General features: G+C 42.3%; 1 protein-coding gene across 2 annotated transcripts; it reads left to right on the forward strand.

Annotated features, from left to right (window-relative positions):
• The first annotated feature begins 390 nt into the window (after window positions 1-390).
• On the forward strand, window positions 391-25812 carry RAB4A (RAB4A, member RAS oncogene family). 2 transcript variants are annotated; one of them, XM_072141259.1, is made up of 8 exons: window positions 391-636; window positions 16367-16447; window positions 16745-16882; window positions 18608-18670; window positions 19824-19978; window positions 20615-20710; window positions 21148-21285; window positions 25156-25812. In XM_072141259.1, the coding sequence occupies exons 1-7, from the start codon at window positions 611-613 to the stop codon at window positions 21261-21263; spliced, it is 675 nt and encodes a 224-aa protein (XP_071997360.1). In that variant the 5' UTR covers window positions 391-610; the 3' UTR covers window positions 21264-21285; window positions 25156-25812. The 2 variants fall into 2 exon arrangements, with proteins under 2 accessions (XP_071997360.1, XP_071997361.1); XM_072141260.1 differs by having other exon boundaries at window positions 400-641; window positions 16768-16882.

The raw sequence follows: 25812 nt of genomic DNA on the forward strand, positions 1-25812 counted from the left end.
CATCCATACGGCGGTCTTAATTGACAGTCTATGTGAGAACTGTTACTTCCTGACTTCAATCTTTTTGGACCACTTTGGAGGTCCTGGAATGGCTCTTATGGACATGTGTATTGAGAGCATGAACATGGATTTCATTGGTGAAGGCACTTCTCAGCATAACATTTGGTGGCTAGTTTGGGCCCCCTAAAAAGCTTTGGCCCCCCAATATTATTATCCACTACTGTATACTATACATTATTAGAGATCATTATAAAATAAAATACACACCGTCCTGATAAAGCGAAAGGTAACTAAAGTCTGCAACAATTATTAGGGATTTATAGGGAAATAAATTCCTCTGACACCCTCATTCACACGGGGCACGTAAGACGCAGAGACATGTGACGCCGCACCGTACACGTGCGCATTGTTTTGAAGCGTCTGTGAGGGTCGGAGCCGGACGTGAGAGCGGCATTGCAGTGCGCAGGCGCAGTGCTGTCAGCTGGGAAGTAGGCGGAATAATGCGCGGACTGGTGTGTGGGGAGCGGCGCAGGTCCATGACCCAGTGATCTCCCGGGCAGTACCGGCACCGCACTGACTGCGCACACAGAACCCGAGCGGTGATTGCAGAATGTCGCAGACAGCCATGTCAGAAACGTACGGTATGGAGGCGGGGCCTGGGCTGTGGTGATAGGTGCAGTGCGCGGCCGGGGCAGGTGTTTGTGTGGGGCAGCGGCCATTTATCTCTCCGTTACTACACAGGGGAAGTGGCGACATGTGCGGAATGTGCTGCCAGCTCCGTACATTGCCCGCTATTGCGCTGCCCTGGTGGTCCTGGTATGACCCGTGTGGGCCCGCACCAAGGAGTGTGATGTTATCATCCCATGTACCAGTCTGAGGAGGTCTTCTGCTGTACCTGTGGTGGTCCGGTCCTGCCCTAGACCACTGATGACCCTATACAGCAGTACCCGGGTCATACAAGGTCCATCTATATAGATGATAAATGGACAGCCATAAGATCAGCCTCTGTAGACAAATACAACATAACAGACCCTGAGGTGACCCTGTTATTGTAGGAGGAGCTTATGTTATAAACAGAGCTAGACCCAGGATACTCCTATATAGGATCAATACGTCATGGACGGAATTCAGGAGACTAGGAAAATAAAGAAATACTCCTGTGTCTTTAGTCCTGCCTCTCTCTTTGTATACATGCAAAGAGTTTGTATGTTCTCTCTGTGTTTGTTTGGGTTTCTGCCGTGTCTTCTGGTTTCCTCCCACACTCCAAAACATACTGGTAGGTGGATTAGATTGTGAGCCCCATTGGGGACAGGGACTGATTTGACAAGCTCTGTGCAGCGCTGCGTAATCTGTGTGCGCTATATAAATAAATGAATTATTATTAATCGTAGGCTGCACTGGTGAGATCATGTGACCGCTGCAGCCTCTGCCAAGCATTGCCCCTTTGTCACATATCCTTAGCTGTGACTGGACTCCACTTCCCCGGCCAGTGATGTCACCTTTATTTATCACATAACCCGTTTATAGCTCATGCATGCAAATTCCAAGCCACTAAAAAGTAAAGACTCTGCAATACTCTCCTATAAAACAAAAAACATTTTTCAGAGTTATTTATTTTCTTTATTCATTTTCTTGGCCTACAACAGACCTTAGGATTTTTACAGGTTGAGATAGCTGTAGGAATATGCTAGAATGTTTTTTTTTTTTTTAAATCTGTTGCAGAAGAAAATTATTTTTCTGTCATGTAGGAAACTGATGTCAAACTCCAGGTTTCCTTATTGAGATCTGTGTACATGGCTTCAGTAGGGAGTATGACCTATATAGGGAAAGGACTTAACGTTTTCTGTGCTGCAGCTTATCTGCAGGTTTTATAGGTGTAGTAGCCTCTTGGTGGCTTTCATCCTTCCATTACAAAGAGGAGGAGACCCCTAGCATCAATTGCCACTTTGTGCTGCAGGTTTTTATACAGCCCATTGTGTTCCCCGGTCTCGGGAATCCTTTTGGTTCACGATGATTTTTTTAAATCATTGTGTTGGAATTGTGTGTCGTCAAAGTTGTGTTTTGAGAGGGAAGTTTTTTTTCTTTCCCAAACCCTTAACTGTTCATGAAAAATAGTGATTTTCCCATATAGGTTATTAATCTGTGATTTCATGTAGTCCCCTCTATGGATGCAGCTGTTGTTTTTGTCCATGTGTTATCTGTTGACGGACGGCACACGGATGCATTCATTTCAGTCATGCCCACGGCTTGCCCATAAAACTCAGAACAGGTCTTTTCAGCTGTTAGTGGTGTGTGAGCAGACCTCATAGGTGTCAATCAGTGGTCCTCTGATCCTTTATGGCTTGTGTGCAGGTAGGGCTACATGAAATGGGAACTAACCCAACTACTGTAAAGTGTGAATGGATAAAAATACAGAGTTTGTGTATTTCTAACATTTCAGCCTATTTTACATTACCTTGCAGTACGTTTGTATATTGTTTCTGCTGTGTGTTTTATGACCTCCCGTCGTGGAAATGTCATTGGAGACGAGTAAGGGCTTTATCGTTTTTTTTTTTTCTTGCAGCGTATTTGTTTCCATTCATGGTACTTGTTGGGTTGGGTAAGATGTGTATGGGTGGCTTAAAGGAGTTGTCCAAAGGTTGAAAAATATGACTGCTTTCTTCCAAAAACAGCTCCTCTCTTGACCATGGGCAGCGTGTGGTATTGTATTTTTTTCTATACAGCTGAGCTGCAGTGCCCGATGTGGGACTGTGTTTGGAAGAAAGCAATCATGTTTTCCATCCACCAGACAACCCATTTATCCGGGTACCTGTACATGTAGAGTGATACATTGGTATTTCCTTGGTCATTACTGAAATCACTTTGTTTCCGATGTGTTTTATCCTGCGCTTTTTCCGTGGTAGGGGGCTGGAGCTCAACCTTTGGATTGCAAAGCTGGATTTAGGCACCATGCTGCTGGTCATGAATCATAAATGTGGATTCTTTCAGCAATGTGTGTATAGGATTCTCATAGATTCCATACACTAAACTGCTGCGGTACATTTACTGCAATGGAGCTGCTGCACTGCAGATCCTCAGGTGATCCATCAGTGATTCAGCGCCAGTTTTCTATGATAAATCTTCCCCAATTTGTGCAGATACCCTAAGACTGTGTTCACACTGCTGCTGCTTCAGTAGAGCGAGGTAAGGTGAATTTCAGGACTTCTTTCTTTTCTTTCTTGGGAAGTTTTTTTGGACTTCTGCCGCTTTAGGGGAGCAGAGAAAGGGGAGTATATGTGTAATTTTATCATTTCTTTTTCACAGCAACAATGTTAGAGATGGAAAGAGTTATAGACCAGGGGGGCCATATAAGTATGTGTTTTTTTTGTTTTTTGTTTTTTTTTGGGGGGGGGGGGGGGTTATTATAAGGCCCCCTTCTCTAAAGACAAACCACAGAAAGGGGGGCATTCTAAAGTGGTTGCTACAGAAAAGGGACCTGTGTAAGGAGGTGGCTACGGGAAAAGGAGAACTATAAGGAAGCGGTACTACAGGGGGCTACAGTGCAGATGGCATTGTAGAGGTTGTAGTTCAGTAAAGGATAATTGCAGATGCGCACATTTTTTTCCCCCCAGGGGACCATGGAGGGGGGAACGGCACCCGGGTTACAGCAAGGTTGGGAATCACTAGTGTGTAGCATGTTTGAGAGGAAGAAAATATGAACTGAGAGTATGTAAAAAGTGTATAGAGGGACGGGTGAGCTTGGTGCATATGATGTGTATGTTAGTAGATTGGGAGTGGGGTATAGCTTGGAGACAGATTTGGTAGGTTGCTGCATCTGACCCCTGGACTGGGATGTACCCAGTAGCTATATGAGCCTAAAATGCGGAGGAAAATTGTGGCTGTTTGAAGACTTGCACAAAATGAATCAATTTTGTTGAAAGCACGATTATTTTGTTGAAGGCTATTATTATTACTCGCTTGACCCTGGATTGGTGTCTTCATTAGGCCAATGAAAACAGCAACAAGAGGAGTGAGTTGATTGTGCGCAGCGAGCACGTGATCCGGTTTCTCTTTCAAACAGCCTTGCTTTTTTTCCCCTCATTGTAGGAAGAAAATATTTCGTACATAATTAGTTAATTTAATAAAATTGTATACAGTGCTGTAGATTCAACATCACTCGCCAAAGGCTCGTTATTATGTTTCAGCAGAAAAACATATGAACAAATCAATCTTTTTCACTGAAGCTTTTTAATAATAAAATAGGAGACGGTACCTTTAATAGTTGAGACGTAGTCATACAGATGATGTTATTAAAAGCAGCGGAAGCTTCATAGCCCACAACCTTGGTGTGGGATTGAAGGGTAAGAGACCAAACAAAAGTATATCAGTATATGAAGATGGTCTGTTTCTCTGTAGACTGGAAAACACAATTTTATGTGTGTGAGAGTACCCTACACACGGGGTAATACTAGAGCATGTTTTATTTTCCACCAGACTATAGAATCATTTCTCACACAGAGTAAAATTATATTATTAGGTCATACTATAAGACTGGATAGAACATGGGAAATGAGCAAATATGTTTCCCAGGACGGGATACTGAAAACCATGCCTCTTTACTAGTTTGTAAGGCAGTTCCCTTAACTTCAAGCATGACTTTCAGGGAGCCTAATGACATAATGTGGGATTAAAGTCAAACAAGTGTATCTATTCCAGAAAGAACAGATTCCCAGCTGTACACAGCACTGTTTCGATGTCTTTGCATCTTGTCAGTACAGTGGAGGGAACTGGTTTATCTGAGTGAGAGGCTTATGATTAGAAAACTGCTTATGATGGAAATTAACCACTTGCACACTGTGATTTCTCAGCCATGGCTCCGTTGTGGGGCTAATGAACCTTGATCAGCATGAAGACCCTGAAATGTAAGCGAGCTCTGCTTAAAAGAATAGTATGAAAGTGGTTGATTTCCTTTAAGCCTCTGCAGGCCTGTGGAGACTTACATTTTTGCTGAACTGGGTGATTTGGGTAAATATGCAAATAAGTCTTCCATGATGGGGCAAGGAAAACAAAGTGAAGAGGCAATGTTTTCTTCGTCCTATCCTGGAAGTCGTATTTGCATATTACCCATAAACCCCCTGTGGAATTGGTGACTGTAAGTCTCCAAAAGCCTGCATTATAACTTGTGCAGGACCTGAAAGGAGGAGCATGGTTCTAGAAATTCAATTTAAAAAATGAGTCAGGCTCCTCAGTTCAGGCCCTGCTGCAGACATTCAATGAATAAGGCTTTGACTGGAATGCTCCTTTAACCCCTTAACGCTCTGCGCCGTAGCTCTACGGCGCAGAGGTATAAGGGATGTATGAAGAGGGCTCATGGGCTGAGTCCTCTTCATACAAAGGTGGGGGTTTTTCGCATAATGCATAAAACCCGATCTCGGTTATTAACCCCCCAACCCCCCCCCCCCCCCCCCCCGTTGCCGGCGGCATATTTTTTTCGATCGCCACGCCCCCGAACGTCATTGGGGGGGGGGGGGCGGCGATCGGTTGCCATGGTAGCCTCGGGTCTTCTTTTGACACGAGGCTATCTGGCATCTGCAGATTCGTTACAATGAGCCAGTGGCTCATTGTAATGAATGTGCTGCAAAAATGCCATATATTGCAATACATAAGTATTGCAGTATATGGTAGCAGCGATCTGACCATCTAGGGTTAATGTACCCTAGATGGTCTAAAACAGGGGTCTCAAACTCGCGGCCCGCGGGCCAACTGCGGCCCGCGGGACAATATTTTGCGGCCCCCACCTGCATGGAGAGGGCAGGTCGCGCTGCATGGAGAGGGCTCACGGGCCGAGCCCTCTCCATAGCCGGTAAGTCTTTGCTGCATATTGCAGCAAAGGCTTACCGGTAACACCCGCGATCGGTGCTAGTACCGATCGCGGGTGTTTTCACAGCGATGGCTGCCGGCAAAGCTGCCATCTTGGGCGCCGCCATCTTGCCTGGGATCGCCGCTCCCCGTGACGTCATCGGGGGGCGGCGATCCGTCTCCATGGTAGCCTCGGGTCTTCCGAAGACCCGAGGCTATTTCGTTTTAACCCCTTCATTACAATGTGCTGATAGCACATTGTAATGAATGAGGAGGAAAATCCCCATATATTGCCATACTGTAGTATGGCAGTATATGATAGGATCGATCAGACAACCTAGGGTTAAAGTACCCTAGGGAGTCTGAAAAATAGTATAAATAAAAATACAAAAAAGTTAAAAAAAAAAAAAGATAATAAAAAAACCTAAAATTTCAAATCACCCCCCTTTCCCTAGAACTGACATAAATATAAATAAACAGTAAAAATCATAAACACATCAGGTATCGCCGCGTCCGAAAATGCCCGATCTATCAAAATATGATAACGTTTTTTCAATGTGTTTAACCCCGTAACGGAAAATAGCGCCCAAAGTCGAAAATGGCACTTTTTTGCCGTTTTGAAAAATATAAAAAATCTATAAAAAGTGATCAAAAGGTCGTACAGTCCTAAAAATGATATCATTGAAAATATTATCAAATTTCGCAAAAAATGACACCACCCACAGCTCCGTGCACCATAGTATGAAAAAGTTATTAGCGCCAGAAGTTGGCAAAATCAAAAAAATAATTTTTGTACAGGAGGTTTTAATTTTTGTAAAAAACATTATAAACCTATAACAAATTTGGTATCCCCTTAATCGTACCGACCCAAAGAATAAAGTAGACATGTCATTTGGGGCGCTCAGTGAAAGACGTAATATCCAAGCCCACAAGAAAATGGCGCAAATGCGTTTTTTTCATCATTTTCATTGCATTTGGAATTTTTTTCCCGCTTCCAAGTACATGGCATGGAATATTAAATACCATCACTATGAAGTGCAATTTGTTATGCAGAAAACAAGCCGTCACACAGCTCTTTACGTGTAAAAATAAAAAAGTTATAGATTTTTGAAGGTGGGGAGTGAAAAATGGACATGAAAAAACAGGAAAAGGCCCGTAACCGGTGAATCCCCTTCCCTCCGGTATTTGAAGAAGATGAAGTCGCCGCTCTGAACGCACTTGGTGCAGGTCAGAGCGGCGACTTCATCTTCTTCGATGGGAGGCAAGTACCGGGGGGGAGGGGGGGATGGAGTGTCCTGGGCTCAGTGCGGTAGGAGCTTGGGACCCCTCGGTGCACAGGACGCGTTCATAGAGAGAACACGTCTCCCAGCATGGGGCTTTCCTTGCGCTGGGAGACGCCATGACATTTGAATCTGAATAATGATATTTTGTAAGCGCATTTTGTGTGGAAAACTTGATGCGGCCCAGCCTTACCCAGAATCTACCTCCAGCGGCCCCCAGGTAAATTGAGTTTGAGACCCCTGGTCTAAAAGATAGTGAAAAAAAAAAGTTTAAAAAATAAAAAAAATTAATAAAATATTAAAAATTCAAATCACCCCCTTTCCCTAGAACTGATATAAAACATAATAAACAGTAAAAATCACAAACATATTAGGTATCGCCGCTTCCCAAAATGCCCGATCTATGAAAATATAAAAACGGTTACGGGCGGCGGTGACCTCCGAGGCGGAAAATGGCGCCCAAATGTCCGAAATGCGACTTTTTTTTTCGCAAAAAATGACCCCTCACACATTTCCGTGCGCCAAAGTATGAAAAAGTTATTAGCGTCAGAAGATGGCAACCGAACCAAAGAATAAAGTAGGCGTGTTATTTGGAGCGAAGAGTGAAAGTCGTAAAAACTGAGCCCACAAGAACGTGACGCACGTGCAGTTTTTTTTCAATTTTTCCACATTTGGAATTTTTTTTCAGCTTCGCAGTACAGGGCATGTTAAAATAAGTAACATTACGGGAAAATAAAATTTGTTACGCACAAAATAAGCCCTCACACAGGTCTGTACTCGGAAAAATGAAAAAGTTATGGATTTTTGAAGTTGGAGAGCGAGAAATGAGCCGAAAAACCCTCCGTCCTTAAGGGGTTAATTGGCTAACCTAGAGAGTCTCACTAAGGAATTGTCTTGCTTCGCTATCCTATGGATAGAACATGCACACTTATAGCTGCAGGGCTCTAGAGATTACACACTAACAATCATAAAAATAACAGTACAATCTTACTTGAAGCATTGCATACCTGTCATTCTAATAAAGAATTACAGTACTTTGCTTCCCACCAGTGCGGGCAGAGGCACGTTTATGACGTGACGTGACATCATCAGGTGGTGACATGCCACGTCATAATGTGTGCACAGCCAGCATAAACTTGCCTCTGCCCGCACTGATGGGAATCCAGAAGATGCAGGGAGAAGAGGACGCCAGGGCTGAGCGCCAGAGGTGACTACTAAGGCCCCTTTCACACTTGCGTCTTTCACGCGCGTTTTCTGCGCGTGCTTTTGACGCGCAGAACTTGCATTGCACTCTGACCCATTGTAACCAATGGGTCTTTTCAGACTTGCATTTTTTTTTTACGCACACACGTGCGTTTTTTTTTAACTCGCATTTAAATCTCGACATGCTCTACTTTTGCAAGTCACGCGCATGAAAAACGCACCATACAAGTCTATGGAGATGCATCAAAAACGCATTGCACTCTGAGACGCATGCAAGTGCAATGCGTTTTTCACGCATCAATTGCCATAGAAAAGATAGAGCTCAGTCCTGAGTCCATTTCACGTGCATTATCTGCGCCTGAAAAACGCATTGAAATTGCATTGAAAACGTGCGTGAAAAACTGAGACACTGAACAAACTCTGACTGAAAACTGATTGCACTCTGATGCAAAATGTGCGTTTTTCACTGACCAAACCCTGATCGCACCCTGATCAAACTCTGACGTTATCTGCAACGCAAGTGTGGAAGGGGCCTAAGTTTATTATTTTACAATGCAGGGTTTTGCTGGACATTTTGTCTTAAAATTTCCAGCAGCGCCCCCTTTAATCTTTAACCCCATAGCGCAATAAGACGTACCCTTACGTCTTACTGCGCATGGGGGAGTATGAAGAGGGCTCACGGGCTGAGCCCTCTTCATACTCACCGGGCATTTGCTTCATAATGAAGCAAATGCCCGTCGCTAACACCCGCGATCGGTGCTTGCACCGATCGCGGGTGTTAACCCTTTGATCGCCGCCGGCAAAGCTGCCGGCGGCATTAAAGAGCCGGCGGCGCGTGGGCGCCGCCATCTTGGCTCCGATCGTCACTCCCCGTGACGTCACCGGGGAGCGGCGATCCGTTGCCATGACAGCCTCGGATCACACAATGATCCGAGGCTATCATGTTTTAGGCCATCTATTACAATGTGCGATCTGCACATTGTAATAGATGGTATGCAAAATCCCCATATACTGCCATACTGTAGTATGGCAGTATATGGTAGGATCAATCAGACAACCTAGGGTTAAAGTACCCTAGGGAGTCTGAAAAATAGTGAAAAAAAAAAATAAAAAAAAGTAAAAAAAAAAAAATTATATTAAAAAAACATAAAAATTCAAATCACCCCCCTTTCCCTAGAACTGATATAAATATAAATAAACCGTAAAAATCATAAACACATTAGGTATCGCCGCGTCTGAAAATGCCCGATCTATCAAAATATAATAACCGTTTTTCACTGCGTTTAACCCCGTAGCGGAAAATAGCGCCCGAAGTCGCAAATGGCATTTTTTTGCCATTTTGAAAAATAGAAAAAATTCTATAAAAAGTGATCAAAAGGTCGCACAGTCCTAAAAATAGAAGCATTGAAAACGTCATCAGAAGTCGCAAAAAATGACACCACTCACAGCTCCATACACCGAAGTATGAAAAAGTTATTAGCGCAAGAACACGGCAAAATGAAGAATTTTTTTTCTGTACAGGAGGTTTTAATTTTTGTAAATGTATGAAAACATTATAAAACCTATACAAATTTGGTATCCCCGTGATCGTATTGACCTAATGAATGAAATAGACCTGTCATTTGGGGCGCACAGTGTAAGCTGTAAAAACCAAGCCCACAAGAAATGGCGCAAATGTGTTTTTTCATCATTTTCACTGCATTTAGAATTTTTTTCCCGCTTCCCAGTACACGGCATGGAATATTTAATACCATCACTACGAAGTGCAATTTCTTACGCAGAAAATAAGCCATCACATAGCTCTGTACACGGAAAAATAAAAAAGTTATAGATTTTTGAAGGTGGGGAGTGAAAAATAAAAACGCAAAAACGAAAAAGGGCCTGGTCCTTAAGGGGTTAAGGAGAGCTCTGCTGGACATTTAATTATTAAAATTATGCTTTGCTGGACATTTTATTGATGACATTTTATTAAAATGTAGTTACTGCATTTCCCACCGAGTCTTAATGGGATATTCCAGGAATCGGCATAATTCATATACAAATGGGTCCTTAAAATATAAGCTAATATGTAGTTAGTTGTTATGTAAAATTTTGCTCCCTTTAGCTGAAAATGCTGTTGTCATACACTGTAATGGAGAATTAAAATGCTACTGGCCCTTTACTCAGTTGGATAATTTCCTCCGTGCGGAGAAGACACAGGACAGAAGATGGCCGCTGGTCACATGTCCACATCACATGTCCTGTACCTGCCTGGGCAGGGTCATGTGATCATCACTATGTTTAGCTGTAGTCGGTTGGTTGCAGTGCGTCCAGTGTGACCAGTGTTGTGGTGAGACGTCATCTCAGTGAGGTAATGTGCAGTGATAGCAGTTACACACATCATTACTATGGTAACAGAGTAGGGCAGTCTGTTACATCATCACTGGGAGCAGAGTATAAGAGGGAGGAGTAGTTACTGACAACTAAAGGATCATGGGACTTGTAGTTGTAGATAACAGCCATCTTGGTGATAACTCTACGTACTTTAGAGAGACCATAAAATCAAACTATTTAAGCTCCATTTTGGGACTAATGACATTGAGTTTTTTTATTCCTTTATTTATATAATTATGGGTTTTTGTATCAGACATACCCCTAAAGGAATACCCCTTTAAGTTTTCCCAGTTTTTTTTTTTTTTGTGGCTTATACTTGAGTATATACGGCAATTATCACTATGCCTTGAGTATAGTAGTGTCTCCTCTATGTATTAGTAGCCCCTTATCATCTGCCATCTCTGCAGACACAGATCAATGCGGAGCAGCTGGAATCTGACATCCATGGATCAGTCTCTGCTGGTCAGATGAAACCACAGGCCATTAGACATTTAGCAGTGGATGTTGAGATCCCTATCAGATCAGGTCATCAGGTCTAGCAGATTGTAGTCACTGTAGCTGAATATTCCCAACCTACTACAGGGGCTTCATTATCCTTGTCCCTGTAGGTGTAGGGTGTCTCGCCTGTTGGCTGCGGACCACAAGCATTAGCACAGTTACCATTTTTCGACAATGCTGACCAGGTGAGCAGAGGATACAGCCAGAGCCCCTAGGGGCCTAGGACATGGCTCATGGCCTCTAGATTTACTCCTTGTTTCCTATCCAGGCCGTGTCCACACCTTGCAGATTTTGAGGTGTGTTTTACAAGTCTGTCTCCTGTGTTTCGTACCTTCTCCAAACTGTCATGGGATAATCCAGCTTTAATGTACATTCACACGATGTATGCCGTAGTACGAGGGGCATACATCGGCGCTGCGGAGAGGAGCAGGGGATGAGCACTGCTCACCCCCGCCCCTCTCCATAGGGAGATACAGCGCGTCCTATCTTTTCCCGTGCTACGGAGCGGTACGGTGCACGTGTACAGGGCCGTGAGCCCATAGGAGTGTATGGGGGACGTATATCGGCCGTATATACGTCGGCCGTATATACGTCCCCCATACATGTGTGTGAATGTAGCCTTAGCTGAACAAACAATGTGTACACATGGAACGCTTGTTTAATGGAGAATGTCATAAAAAATAGTTTGTCTGAGGAATTTACTTGGTATAACATCTAAAGGGGTTGTCTGAGAGTTGTGAAAAAGCTAAAGGTGGCCGTAGGGGGCTGCTTAACCCCTTCCCGACACTAGTACGGCGCGCGCCGGGTCCCGGTGCATGGAGAGGGCTCGCATATTGCAGCAAAGGCTTACCGGTAACACCCGCGATCGGTGCTAGCAGTAAAAATCATAAACACATTAGGTATCGCCGCATCCGAAAATGTCCGATCTATCAAAATATAATAACGGTTTTTCACTGTGTTTAACCCCGTAACAGAAAATAGTGTCCAAAGTCGAAAATGGCATTTTTTAGCCATTTTGAAAAATATATAAAAATTAATAAAAAGTGATCAAAAGGTTGCACAGTCCCAAAAATTATAGCAATGAAATTTGCAAAAAAATGACAGCTGCGTACATCAAAGTATGAAAAAGTTATTGGCGCCAGAAGATGGCAAAATGAAAAAAAAAATTGTACTGGAGGTTTTCATTTTTGTAAATGTATGAAAACATTATAAAACCTATACAAATTTGGTATCCACGTGATCATACCAACCCAAAGAATAAAGTAGACCTGTCATTTGGAGCGCACAGTAAAAGCTGTAAAATCCAGGCCCACAAGAAAACGTCGCAAATGTGGTTTTTCACCATTTTCACTGCAGTTGGAATTTTTTTCCCCGCTTCCCAGTATACGCCATGGAATATTAAATACCGTCACTATGAAGTGCAATTTGTTACGCAGAAAATAAGCCATAACACAGCTCTTTATGTGGAAAAATAAAAAAGTTATAGATTTTTGAAGGTCGAGCGTGAAAAATGGAAGTGAAAAAAAAGGCCAAGTCGTTAAGGGGTTAAAAAAATAAAAATCTACTTACCTTCTGGCACCCTCCGGTGTCCCGCGCTTCCGTCGCTCCAGCCCATGCGCCATGTAAACAAACACGGCCTCCGGAGCTGTGCTGGATTCGGCTTCCGGCCAGCTCTGGCTGGCCACGCCTATCCATCCCTATTCACAGCATTGTGTATGGGGGCCGGTAGGCTGTCGGGTCCGGCCGAAAGCTGAATGGTAAGTGGATCTTTATTTTTTGAAGCAGCCCCCTCCGGCCACCTTTTAGTTTTTTTTTTTTTTTGACAACTCTCGGACAACCCTTTTAAGCTCTCATCTGCATGCTACAGGTCCTTCCTATTTATCAGTGCACAGACATGTAAAAAAACATCCTACAGAGTGCACAGAGTCTGCTCACAGCTCCATGGGATAGGGCTTAACTTTCCTTTGTGGGAAAACCCCTTAAGGACACAGGTTTTCATTTTACCGTGTACACACCTGTGTGAGGGCTTATTTTGTGTGTAACAAATTTTACTTTCCCGTGATGTTATTTATTATAACATGCCGTGTACTGGGAAGCGGGGAAAAAAATTCCAAAAATGGAAAAATTGAAAAAAAACCCACATGTGCGTCACGTTCTTGTGGGCTCAGTTTTTACGACTTTCACTCTGCGTCCAAATAACACGTCTACTTTATTCTTTGGTTCAGTACAATTGCGGTGATACCAAATTTATACAGGTTTTATTGCGTTTTAATACATTTTCAAAAATTAAACGAATATGTACGAAAAAGGAAAAAAAATTTGCCATCTTCTGACACTAATAACTTTTTCATACTTTGGTGTACAGAGCTGCGGGAGAGGTAATTTTTTGTGAAATGAACCGACATTTTCATTGCTACCATTTTGAGGTCTGTGCGACATTTTGATCACTTTTCATTACATTTTTTTTGTCATGTAAAAAGGTGTAAAAGTCACATTTCAGACATTTGAGGCACCATTTCCCGTCTCAGAGGTCACCGCCAGCCGTAACCGTTTTTATATTTTGATAGATCGGGCATTTTGGGACGCGGCGATATCTAATGTGTTTGTGATTTTTACTGTTTATTTTATTTTATACCAGTTCTAGGGAAAGGGGGATGATTTCAATTTTTAATATTTTATAAATTTTTTAAACTTTTTTTTCACTATTTCTTAGACCCTCTAGGGCAGTGATGGCGAACCTTTTAGAGACTGAGTGCCCAAACTACAACAAAGACCCGCTTATTTATCGCAAAGTGCCAACACAGAAATTTAATTTGTGATTTATACTCCCTTTTTGTCACAGCTTTCATTGATACCAGCACTCTGAGGACACCAATAAAGCAGGAAATAGTCCCAGGTAAAGCTGTCACTTTAAAATACCTCTGTGCACAGCAAGTCCTGGGCTGTCTGGGACTGCAGGAAGATACCTGGAGTCATCTCTGGTGGTGGCCTGAGTGCCCACAGAAAGGGCTCCGAGTGCCACCTCTGGCACCAGTGCCATAGGTTAGCCATCACTGCTCTAGGGTATGTTAACCCTAGATAGTCAGATCATTCCTACCATATACTGCAATACAGGCAGTCCCCGGGTTACGTACAAGATAGGGTCCGGAGGTTTGTTCTTAAGTTGAATTTTTATGTAAGTCGAAACTGTATATTTTATAATGGAAGTTCTAGACAATTTTATTTTTCTTTTGCCCCAGTGACAATTATAGTTTCAAAATTTTTGCTGTAATGGGACCAAGAATTATCAATAAAGCTTCACTACAGACACCTTACAGCTGATCATTGCAGTCTGGGACTATAGTAAAACATCCAGAGAGCTTCACCAGAGGTCAGAGGGGTCCGTCTGTAACTATGGGTTGTCTGTAAGTCGGGTGTCCTTAAGTAGGGGACCGCCTGTACTACTGTATGGCAGTATATGGTATTTCTGCACAGTATACGTTACAATGAGCCACTGGCTCATTGTAATAAATATGCAGAAACCATTCAGCCTTGGGTCAGACGAAGACTCGAGGCTGTCATGGCAACCGATCGTCGCTGCCCCCCGTCCCCCTTGATGATGTTCAGGGGAGGGACGATAGGAGGAAACATGGCGCGCCACGTTTTATGTGTGGCCCGTGACTTTGCCGGCGGCAAAGAAGAGGTTAACACCCGCGATCAGTGCGACCCGCGACCACGGGTGTTAGCAATGGGTCTTCACTGCGATATGCAGCAAAGCCCATCTCTGTAAAGCCCTCCTCATTATATAAATCAGACCAAGCTTGATGAGCTGTGTAACTTGGATATGATAGCAAAGACATGGTTTTAGGTACTAGAGAACCCAAAATAGGGGCATCTAAAGTGATGTTTCTCTTGCAGCCTCTAAAAGACTGTTCTCAGCTCATTTGCACATGACTTTGGAAGCTATATTTTTTATAGATAAACTGACCTGTTTTTACATTAAAGAAGGAATGTTTGGCTATTTCATACCCTATCAGGTGGGGACTGGTAAAAGCTGGTGTCCCTTTTAAAGTAGAAATTGACTGGAGGATTTGGACCCAAAATCCACTACCACCCTGCTGTTCAGTATAGTGCCAGGGTCACTATATGCATTATGAACCAAACATGCCTTGAAAATGCTGTAGCTACACTGATGCAGAAACATATCTTGTTTAATCACTGAACTGAGTGGTTTTACTGAAAAAAACTATTATAAAATTATGATAATGAGGCTCTGTCGCTCCCCCAGTGCATCTCCTCTTACCCTAATTATGCACTGCTCCAGCCTTGTGCCCAGCACAAGCTGTGAATACGTCATCACTGTGTTGTCCCTGATAGGGAGAAGTAATCAATCGCTGCACCATTCCCAAGCTGCTGTGTATGAGTCATTCAGCTAAGGTTGATTAGTGCTGTCTGGACAGTTCAGGCAGCTCCTATGAATATGGAAGTAATGTGTTTATGTACGGCACCCAGCTTTACCAATGTCCTGAAGTTCAGGGATTAAACAAGTTATGTTTCTGCATCAGTGTAGCAACAGCATTCACAGCAAATGGTAGATTTCCTTTAAACAGAAATAATCTTTGTCTTGAATTCACATGACCTGTAAGGAGTCATGGGCCAGTGAAGAGTCATGTCGGTGTGTCCCCTTCTGGCTTAGATAATGCCCTATATCCTGACATGTCTGGGGCAGCGGCTGAAGAAAGCTTGTGATGATATACTTGCCTTATGTTACATTTTTCAATGCTATATTTCTCTGTAATGCGGAATCTCCCAGAATATAGAAGGACATCATTGTGGTCTTCTTACCGTCATAAATGTCTGCTGACAGCTTATTGGCCCTAATCATAAAGACAGGTTCCTTTTTATCTGACATTTTGCCTTCTACTTTCCCTGTAACAACTTTCTAAAAAAAACTTGTGAAGATATTTATTTATAGGTTGTGCAGTGTTTTGAGTATTTTTCCTATAAGGAAGCAGTTCTGTGGAATATATACGGTAGTGTAATATAGCAGGTCTCCAATGATGCAGTAGGACCTGCTGAAGCACATGGACAGTAGTCTCTTAGTGACCGGTTCCCTACACGATTATCTTGTACCTACAATGTTGGCTTGTTGTGACAAGTCTCTCATAAATAACTCTGCTTTTCCTACATTTCAGATTTTCTTTTCAAATTCCTGGTTATTGGAAATGCTGGTACTGGAAAATCCTGCCTCCTGCACCAGTTTATAGAGAAGAAATGTAAGTCCATACATAACCTCTGTCCTGTTACATTGGTTGTGTTCATGTGTGGTGCCTGTACTTGCAATCCCCCTGGGGTATGTATCTAACTTGCTTGTATATGTTACATCATGTTACCTGTGTCCTTGTGTCTGGTCTTGTTGGTAAAGTGGAGTAAAAAAATCCAGCAATGAGGGGATTGTCCTACATACTGTCCTGTATACTTCTCTAGGGCACCTGGGTACTGTGTAGATTTATAGATGTGGTGCCCGGAGGTTCATATTCATGATGACTTATGGCTGATCATTTTGTCTATAGGATGCTTTTCATTTTGTTTTTAGTTAAAGAAGATTCCAATCACACTATAGGAGTAGAATTTGGCTCCAAGATCATAAATGTTGGTGGTAAATATGTGAAGCTACAAATCTGGGATACCGCAGGACAAGAGAGATTTAGGTACTAATACTTGTATCATTCTATTTATCATACTTTTTTTTTTATGTGACCCATCAAAATGTAAAACATTTCATGTGGCTAGGAGCTGCTTAGACTGTGTTCAAAATTTCTCCACAAATTTAGACTGGCAGATGGAGGCCTCTTTTTTTTTTCTTTTTTTTTTTTTTTTTTCCTCTTTTGGATCAGAATTCTTCCCATCCAATTGTTGAATGGAAAAAGTGTAGCAGTCTGCACTATATCATCCTGCTGGGGAGCCCAGTGTATGTGCAGCATAGGGCATAGGTGATGGATGCAACTGTACAGGCGGTCCCCTACCTAAGGACACTTACAGACGACCCCTAGTTACAGACGGACCTCTCTGCCCACTATGACTCTTGGTAAAGATCTCTGAATGCTATTACTTTAGTCCCAGGCTGCAATCATCAGCTGTAAAGTATCTGTAACTAAGTTTTATTGATAATCTTTGGTCCCATTACAGCCCAAAATTTTGAAAATACATTTGTCACTGGGACAATATCTTTTTTTTGTGTGGAGCTACAATTACAAAAATGGAGGAAGTTTTCCACTATATGAGCAGAGAGTGGGATATGCTGCTGCCCTCTATTGTAAGGAAACATAAGGAATCTTGTAAAATATATATATATATATATATATATATATATATATATATATATATATATATATATATATATATATATATATAATAGCGACTTCATTGAATATACAAGAGTAAGATCTAATTAATCTGGGAATTTTACAGTTAGACATTAATAGTGTTGTATGAAGAACTGAGCCATATGTCCCGGTTGTTTAAAAAGTTGGGTATCCTATGCAAGCAGTGGGCAATGTTTTTTTTCATACAGGCAGTTTTCATTTATTGTTATTACTTCCGCTAGAGGTGGTGGGGCAGGGTCTACCTTTTAGTTCTACTTGGCAACAGCTTTGGTCTTCAGACAGTTTTCTAAGAGCCAACAGAGAGAGAGAAGCAATGGATTTGCTTTTTTGATTTCATGTTACCGCTTACAAAACGGATTTCTATGAAAATGCAGTCTAGGAAGCCTACTCATATCAAACACCTTTACCAGCAAGTTTCTATATATACTATATTATTCATAAAACCCCTGAATGGCAGTGCTATTATCATATCACTTCTGTAAGGCCCTCGCTCTATTATAGAAGGAGGTGTTCTTTTGACAGATCCAGGTGGCATATGGGGCAACAGTAAAATACTAAAGGAATTGATGCCTAGACTGGACCACATAGTTTACAACTGTTGTATGTGGTGCCCAAACTACAATGAAAACCCACTTATTTATAGCAAAGTGCCAACATGACATTTTAAGGAGTAACTTGATGCTCAGAGCTTTCCTTTGTATCCCCTCCCTAGGGACACCAATACAGTAGAAAGGAGGAGGGGCAATTGAGATTTCATCCTGGGTCCCCTGAACAGGAAGAATTGCAGGACCTCCAATAATGCAGCTCTGTCCACACCTTCACCCTCCTCCTACAGTCCCAGGCAGACAAGGATGTCATAATTTAAAATGGCATTTAGCTTGTAATGTCCTGGACTTCCTTGGACTGCTGGAAGATGCCTGAAGTCCTATCTGGCGTACTTTGTGTTGGGGAGGTTGTTTAGGTGCCACAGGAGGGTTTGGAGTGCCACCTATAACATGAGATGCAGCCACACAATATAGATGTTCCCTAAATTCAGTTTTTGTTTGATAGGTCTGTTACACGAAGCTATTACAGAGGAGCTGCTGGGGCTTTACTTGTTTATGACATCACAAGGTAATATCTTAAATCATTTTGTTGGGCTCTTAGCCAGGTAAAAAAGAACCCTTTGTTGTATTTTCATTTTATATCAAGATGTGCACCTCTGTGAGATCCAGTACACTGTCCAAATGTTCCTACAAGTGTATCTATGTAAATCTATGTATTTTATGGCAATGATGTAGTCAATTAAGATTAAAGGAAACCTACCATTTAGAATGGCAGGGGTAAGCTGTAAGTACCGAGCACCAGCTCAGGGTGAGCTGGTGCCGGTACTTACTTTCGTTAGTGTTATAAACTGCGGTATCGCGGTTTTAACACTTTTTAAACTTTAGAGCAGGAGACGCTTCGGCGCTTACCCCTACCATTCTAACTGGTAGGTTTCCTTTAATCATAAACTATTTTATAACTGTTCTTCTCCATCATTTACATTCAGCTTTTACAATTGTGATAAATGCAACACTAAATAACCATTATGTGGTCCTTAACCCCTGAATTCTTCAGCAAAAATGTATTTGCCTAAAGAAGCACTGCCAGTACTAACACCTATTTAGTTAATGTTTCTTTTATGGCCAGTATATGATGGCATCATCTGGAAAATAAACTTTGTCTACGATGAAATAATGTCAGCCTATTATGAGAGCCTGAGAAGGTAGAGGGCGCTCAACCCACTGAATTCTTTGAGGCCTGGCAGTTTGAGAAATTTGGCAGGGACAATCTTACTCACCCACTCTTTGCGGTGGAAAGAGCTCATAGGCTCCCCACCAGACCACTCTGGCCAGGAAATGCACCAGGATCAGTGTTGGTTAAAGTGTTACACTACTGTGGCCGGGACATTCTGCTGCGCAAAGCCAGAGATATGGAAGGCCTAACCATAGATGGCCAACAGGTATCCTTCTTTCCAGATTATTCTGCAGAGGTGCAAAGGTTTCTGCATATAAAGGTTTTTAGATCACACTATATAGATAGTGAGCCCCCAAGGATGGGGTCCTTCTTCCACTTGTGCCAGTTCCATCTAATTTTGTATGTGTTTTACTTAATTGTTCTATTGTTTATGTAATGTATGTGAACATCATGGAATTAATGGTGCTCTATATAGCCTGAAATTGATAATATTAGCAGGTTAATCTCATTTCACCTTTAAGACATAACTTTTCTTTTTCCAATACAGTCGAGAAACGTACAATGCCCTCACCAACTGGCTTACAGATGCCCGAATGCTGGCTAGTCAGAACATCGTTATAATCCTCTGTGGGAACAAAAAAGACTTGGATGCTGATCGTGAAGTTACATTTTTGGAAGCTTCTCGATTTGCACAGGAAAACGGTAAATATCAGTATATTAGTTTAATATATTTGAAGGCTGTGAAGAAAATCACTACAGTACAATGACTCCCTGCGTTCATGTTTTCTGATTTTAAGAAATAGGAACTGGATTGTAATCTGCAGCTTGCATTTCCAACGAGGTAATTAACTGCCTCTGAGCATCTGCTCCTTCAGCCTCTATAAGTGACTTATCTCAGGCAAAATAATTCTCCACCAATGTTGTGTGAATAGGTAAATGGGAGAGATATTGTGTAAGAGGGCATTTTTTTCCTTACCTGAGGATGCAAGTAGATGAATGGTGTAGAATCGAGTAACATTGGCCCTTTAAATTCCTACCCATTGCCTGTAGGGGTGAATAGGTGGCTGGATAACAGTAGCGTTACATGGATCATGAACATCCTGGAGATGATAATTCAGGACACACCTGAGCATATTTGTCAGTGCTACCCATTGGCCCTATGACTTTGGCATGAAAATCCATTTCATTGGAGATTTTCTTCTACAACCAGTCTTCGCAGGATTATGGAGGCTGTCATTGTACTTTTCATCCAAATTATTATTAGGGCAAGGATATGGAAAATGTATATAGCCTTTCCCAGTCTTTACTCTGATTCATGTGTTTCTCTTCTTTTTTCAGAACTGATGTTTTTGGAGACAAGTGCACTTACAGGAGAGAACGTAGAGGAAGCATTTGTACAATGTGCTAGGAAAATACTAAACAAGATTGAATCCGGTAATAATGAAACCAATTGCAATGTACTGGGAAGCAGGAAAAAGTTTCCAAATTTTAATTTGTATTTATGGATTTTACGGTGAAGTCCAAATTTCACATCCCCTTTATTCTCTGGGCCAGTTCTGTCATATAAATTATAGAGGTTTTTTATGTTTTAACACCTTTAAAATAAAATTACACCTTTCTTCACCCAGGTAGCCTGCCATGTTTACAACTCTTCTTACACAAGTAACCCCCATGTGTTACACCTCTCCTTACCCGGATAGCCTCCCATGGTTTCACCTCCTCTCACACGGGTAGCTCCCCACGTGTTACACCTCTCCTCACATGTAGCTGAGCAAATGGTACAGGCAACATGTAAATGCAACACTTTGCTATGCAATAATGTGATGTGTTTGCTGCATATAAGGATTTCATGTGTGATTATTTCTTATAAGGTGAGCTTGATCCTGAAAGAATGGGATCAGGTATTCAATATGGAGACGCTGCTTTGCGACAGCTGAGATCACCACGGCGCGCACAAGCCCAAAGTGCTCAAGAATGTGGCTGCTAGAATTTGTTCTCAAAGACTCAAGGTAAAATGTACCAGATGGAAAATATGATTTGTTCTAATCTTTAGAAATCATTGGTTTAAAAAAGGAGTCCTGTTCCCCCAGTGTTGTCAGTCCACAAAATTGGACACGGTCTACAAAAGAGCCAATGATAGGTGGTGAAACATAGATGTTTTCTTCAGACTTTTGTGGCTGATTTACATCAGTTTGGCACCTGTTTTTAATGGATTCTCATAAACTATAGTCTGAGTGATCTGTGAAAACTGGTTCACTACCTTTTAAAACACTTTTGTTAATTCTGGCCCAATATCCGTGTATAGAGCTGATTGGTCACCGTAAAGGGAATGTGTCACCAATTTTTATTTATGAATTGTAGATTTTTCTTCCATTTTCATTACTGAGGCTACTATCTTGTCTGAGGTACAGTACCAAGCAGTAACCAGTCCACACTAAATGATTGGTCAATCACAGGGAACCAGTCTTTTGAGCAGGCACAAATAGTAGTCAAGTTTACAAAAGCAAATGCCCTCAAGAAATATATAAAACTTAGCATTTAATTCAAATTAAAAAGTTGTCTCCGCATGTACATGAACGAACAAACATAATTGTAATGTATGTTGAACCTAGTCGGGGACAGTCAACATAAACCAGGACAGTTTATCCTGGACAGATGCATAGTGTTTGAGGGCATACAAGTGCTTAAAGCATGTACAATGGCAGATGTAAAGCTCCCGGCCCTTACAAGGGCGGTCCCCAGTCTGCCCCTAAATGCGGCTATTATGCCCTCAAACTAGAGGATGCATGAAAAGATCAATTCCCTACGCATTTCGTGTACCGGTAAGAGTACACTCCTGAGGGGAAAAGTTTGGTTGCGGAACTAAGCTTGAGTCTGAAATGGACATCGGTCCATAGATATTACGGGAGGCGGGCCACTATGCATCTTTTCATGATAAACTGTCCTGGTTTATGTTGACTGTCCCCGACTAGGTTCAACATACATTACAATTATGTTTGTTTGTTTGTTCATGTACATGCTGAGACCACTTTTTAATTTGATTTAATTAAATGCTAAGTTTTATATATTTCTTGAGGGCATTTGCTTTTGTAAACCAGAGGTACAGAACCACCATCAAATCATCTACTATATAAACAGCCTCATAGCCATAGGCAGCAATGATTTTGGAGCCAACACACTGAGGTCTATGGAGAGGTGTAAATGCCCTGTGACATCAATTTCCACAATAATAAGGCAATAATGGTGCTTTCTACAAAGACATTTTCTTTTGGTCTGTTGTCCGCTCTATGATGTAATTTAGGTAACTGCTTTACAGATATCGCTACAGAATAAGCAAGTGTTAGTCAATTATGAAGCATAGTGGACAAAGTGAAAATTGCAGTAAATATTTCTTATTAAATATACACCGCATGGCAGCATGCATAGGTCAGGCGCGCTGGAGTGGAGGAAAGGTGAGCGCTGCTCACCCCTCCTTTCCCCATAGAAAATGGAGCCACTCGGCCGTTCTTGCGGCTGAAAATTGAGCATGCTCTATCTTTTTTTTGTGGCCATGGCACACTTTGTCCTCACCTTACTGAGCCAGGACGCCATAGACTCCTATGGGGGACGTATATCCGGTCACAAATTTGCGACTGTATATACGTCTCATGCAAGACTACATTCGCACTGCCATATGGGGACGTACATACAAAAAGCAAAGTAATGTACTACGTGCGCGTCCAGCTCACCCTTTCAGCCGCTCTATCCTTAAAGGGAACCTACCACCACAATTCTATCTATGAAGGTAGAACCGATGGCGGGTGGATGTATGGGACGTGAGGATAATCCTTTTTAGAGCTAATCTTCACGTCTTGGCTATCTTTTAGAAAACTTTATTAGGCTAATATGTAAATTTTGTTAAAGGAAACCTACCATTTAGAACGGTAGGGGTAAGCTGTAAGTACCGAGTACCAGCTCAGGGTGAGCTGGTGCCGGTACTTACTTTCGTTAGTGTTATAAACCGCGGTATCGCGGTTTTTACACTTTTTTTAAACTTTAGAGCAGAAGACGCTTCGGCGCTGCGTGCGCACGCCTCCATAGGAAATAGCGGAGATGTTGTGCAGCGCCGAAGCCCCTTCTGCTCTAAAGTTTAAAAAGTGTTAAAACCGCGATACCGCGGTTTATAACACTAACGAAAGTAAGTACCGGCACCAGCTCACCCTGAGCTGGTGCTCGGTACTTACAGCTTACCCCTACCATTCTAAATGGTAGGTTTCCTTTAAGCAGCCACTGGGGCGTGGAGTAGCCGGACATGAGGCTACACGTCGCGGCTACTCCCTGCCCCAGTAGCCTCTTTTCTCCTCCTACCCTCACATCTTTGACGCGCAGCTATGAGGAGCTGCGCACCCTTGTCCGATAGGCGGTGTTCTGCCCATGTGTGGCGGTAGCTGCGACGTGTAGCCTCATGTCCGGTTACTCCACAACCAAGTAGCCGCTTAACAAAATTTACATATTAGCCTAATAAAGTTTTCTAAAAGATAGCCAGGACGTGAGGATTAGCTCTAAAAAGGGTTATCCTCACGTCCCATACATCCACCTATCACCTGTTCAACCTTTTATAGGTAGAATCGTGGTGGTAGGTTCCCTTGAAACGTATGTAGGTGCTCGCAGGTCCATGTGGAGGCTTGAACACATCAATGGATAGGAAACAGCAGAGTGATCTCGGCACTAATCTGCAGGTTTAACAGAAGAGACGTGAGTTGTGGAGTCTTCTTTATTGAATGTAAAAGAGTAACATGGAACACGTATCCAGAGAGAACAACACATGGACCTACGCGTTTCAGCTATTCAGTCTTAAAGGGGTATTCCCATCTGGGCATTTACATTTAATTAATTTCATTTGCCATATGTAAACGTTTCTTCAATTGGATGTTGGTAAATAAAATGTTCCTGTGTGAAGGTAATTTCTCATAAATGTAGCCATGTTGTCCTTTAGAAATGAGATTCGTCCTCGGATACGACCACCTCACACTCTGAGAGCAGTGGCCACACATGCGCTATTGAGCCCTGCCTGACCTCCTGGATTCAGCAATCATTACCACAGGACGGCTGGGGGACAGACATTTCATATACAAAAGCTTTTTGTTGCTTTGTGCAATCCCTCCAGCAGAGATGGCCGTACCCAAGGAGTCAGTCTTGTTTCTAAGGGACCATATGACTACATTTATGGGAAATTATCTTCACACAGGAACATTTTTTTAATAACATCTAATTGAAGAATTGTTTATATATGGCAGATTAATGAAACTGAATGTGAATGCCCAGATGAGAATACCCCTTTAAGCTGTTTAAATAGTGTTTGTTTGCCACAGAATATAGACCATGATTAAGGTTGAATAGCTGAAACGCGAAGGTCCATGTGTTGTTCTCTCTGGATACGTGTTCCATGTTACTCTATAACATTCAATAAAGAAGACTCCACAACTCATGTCTCTTCCTTTAAACCTGCGGATTAGTGCCGAGATCACTCTCCTGTTTCCTAGCCGACGTATATACGGAGTATATACGTCCCCCATAGGCGGCAATGGGTGCACGGCGCCGTATGGGAGCGGTACGTGTGGCACCGTTCTGTAGCTCGGAGGAAGATAGGACATGTCCCATGATTCTCTACAGAGAGGGGCGGGGGTGAGCGGCGCTCACCCCCTCCTCCTTTCCCCGATGCCGTAGCACGGCAGGCACACGTTGCTGGTTTTATTCACACCAACTGCCATAACTGCCTTAATATTTCCTGGCTGTTTCCAGCACATCCGGGTAATACAGCCTTCTGCAGATATGTCAATTCTGTTTCAATGGCTATGGCTTGCTATACCTTTTTTGCTCATGTTTTGTCTTGTTTTCAGGTGTATATATGAATCTTGGACTAAGTTAAAGATCTTTTCTGCAGTTCTCTCTGCTGCTTGTTCTGCAGAATGAGAAAGGACTTGTTGAGGAACAGCACAAGAGTAGCAAAGTGGTGCGGTCCACACTAATGTACAGCTGACTGCAAGAATACAGTGATATCACTTACTGGATTATACTGAATACTGTATCTATACATTTTTTGTATTGCATTTTGCTCTATCTGTACCTAACTTGTAATATCTAAACAAAGTAACCATCTGCTGATAAGAACTGTGCTTGGCCAGGAAATAATGGCATAGGCATTATATGTATTTCTGATTCCTGCCAGCTTCAGTATGAATCTATCCGGTTTTTATTGCAGGACATTATGCATTAGGGTAGGTTCAGTAAATTCAAGAACCATATTTTTATATTGAAAGGAATTCTCATTTCCACAGTATTAATACTGGTGTGTTGTCTCATACGCTGGATCATTCGTGCTTTCCCTTATTCCTTAGAGTGCTAAGATTTTATTTGTGCTAGATAACCTGTTTGCCTCCCTCTTCTGGTGACATACCTTTACCTGTTAATATTTGCTTGTCAATGCTTGTGATAAATCATTACTGTATTATGAAGGACCTGCAGCATGTATAAATAAACATCAATGTCCTCTGTAA

Source organism: Engystomops pustulosus, chromosome 3 (assembly GCF_040894005.1).
Source record: "Engystomops pustulosus chromosome 3, aEngPut4.maternal, whole genome shotgun sequence".
NCBI lineage: Eukaryota > Metazoa > Chordata > Amphibia > Anura > Leptodactylidae > Engystomops > Engystomops pustulosus.

Excerpts from the sequence above, each read along its gene's own strand:
- RAB4A (XM_072141259.1), top strand. The coding sequence starts at position 611 with ATGTCGCAGACAGCCATGTCAGAAAC. Across the intron at positions 16,448-16,744 it reads CCAGTTTATAGAGAAGAAAT|GATGCTTTTCATTTTGTTTT; the intron begins GTAAGTCCATAC and ends TTTTGTCTATAG. Across the intron at positions 19,979-20,614 it reads TCGATTTGCACAGGAAAACG|AACTGATGTTTTTGGAGACA; the intron begins GTAAATATCAGT and ends TTCTTTTTTCAG.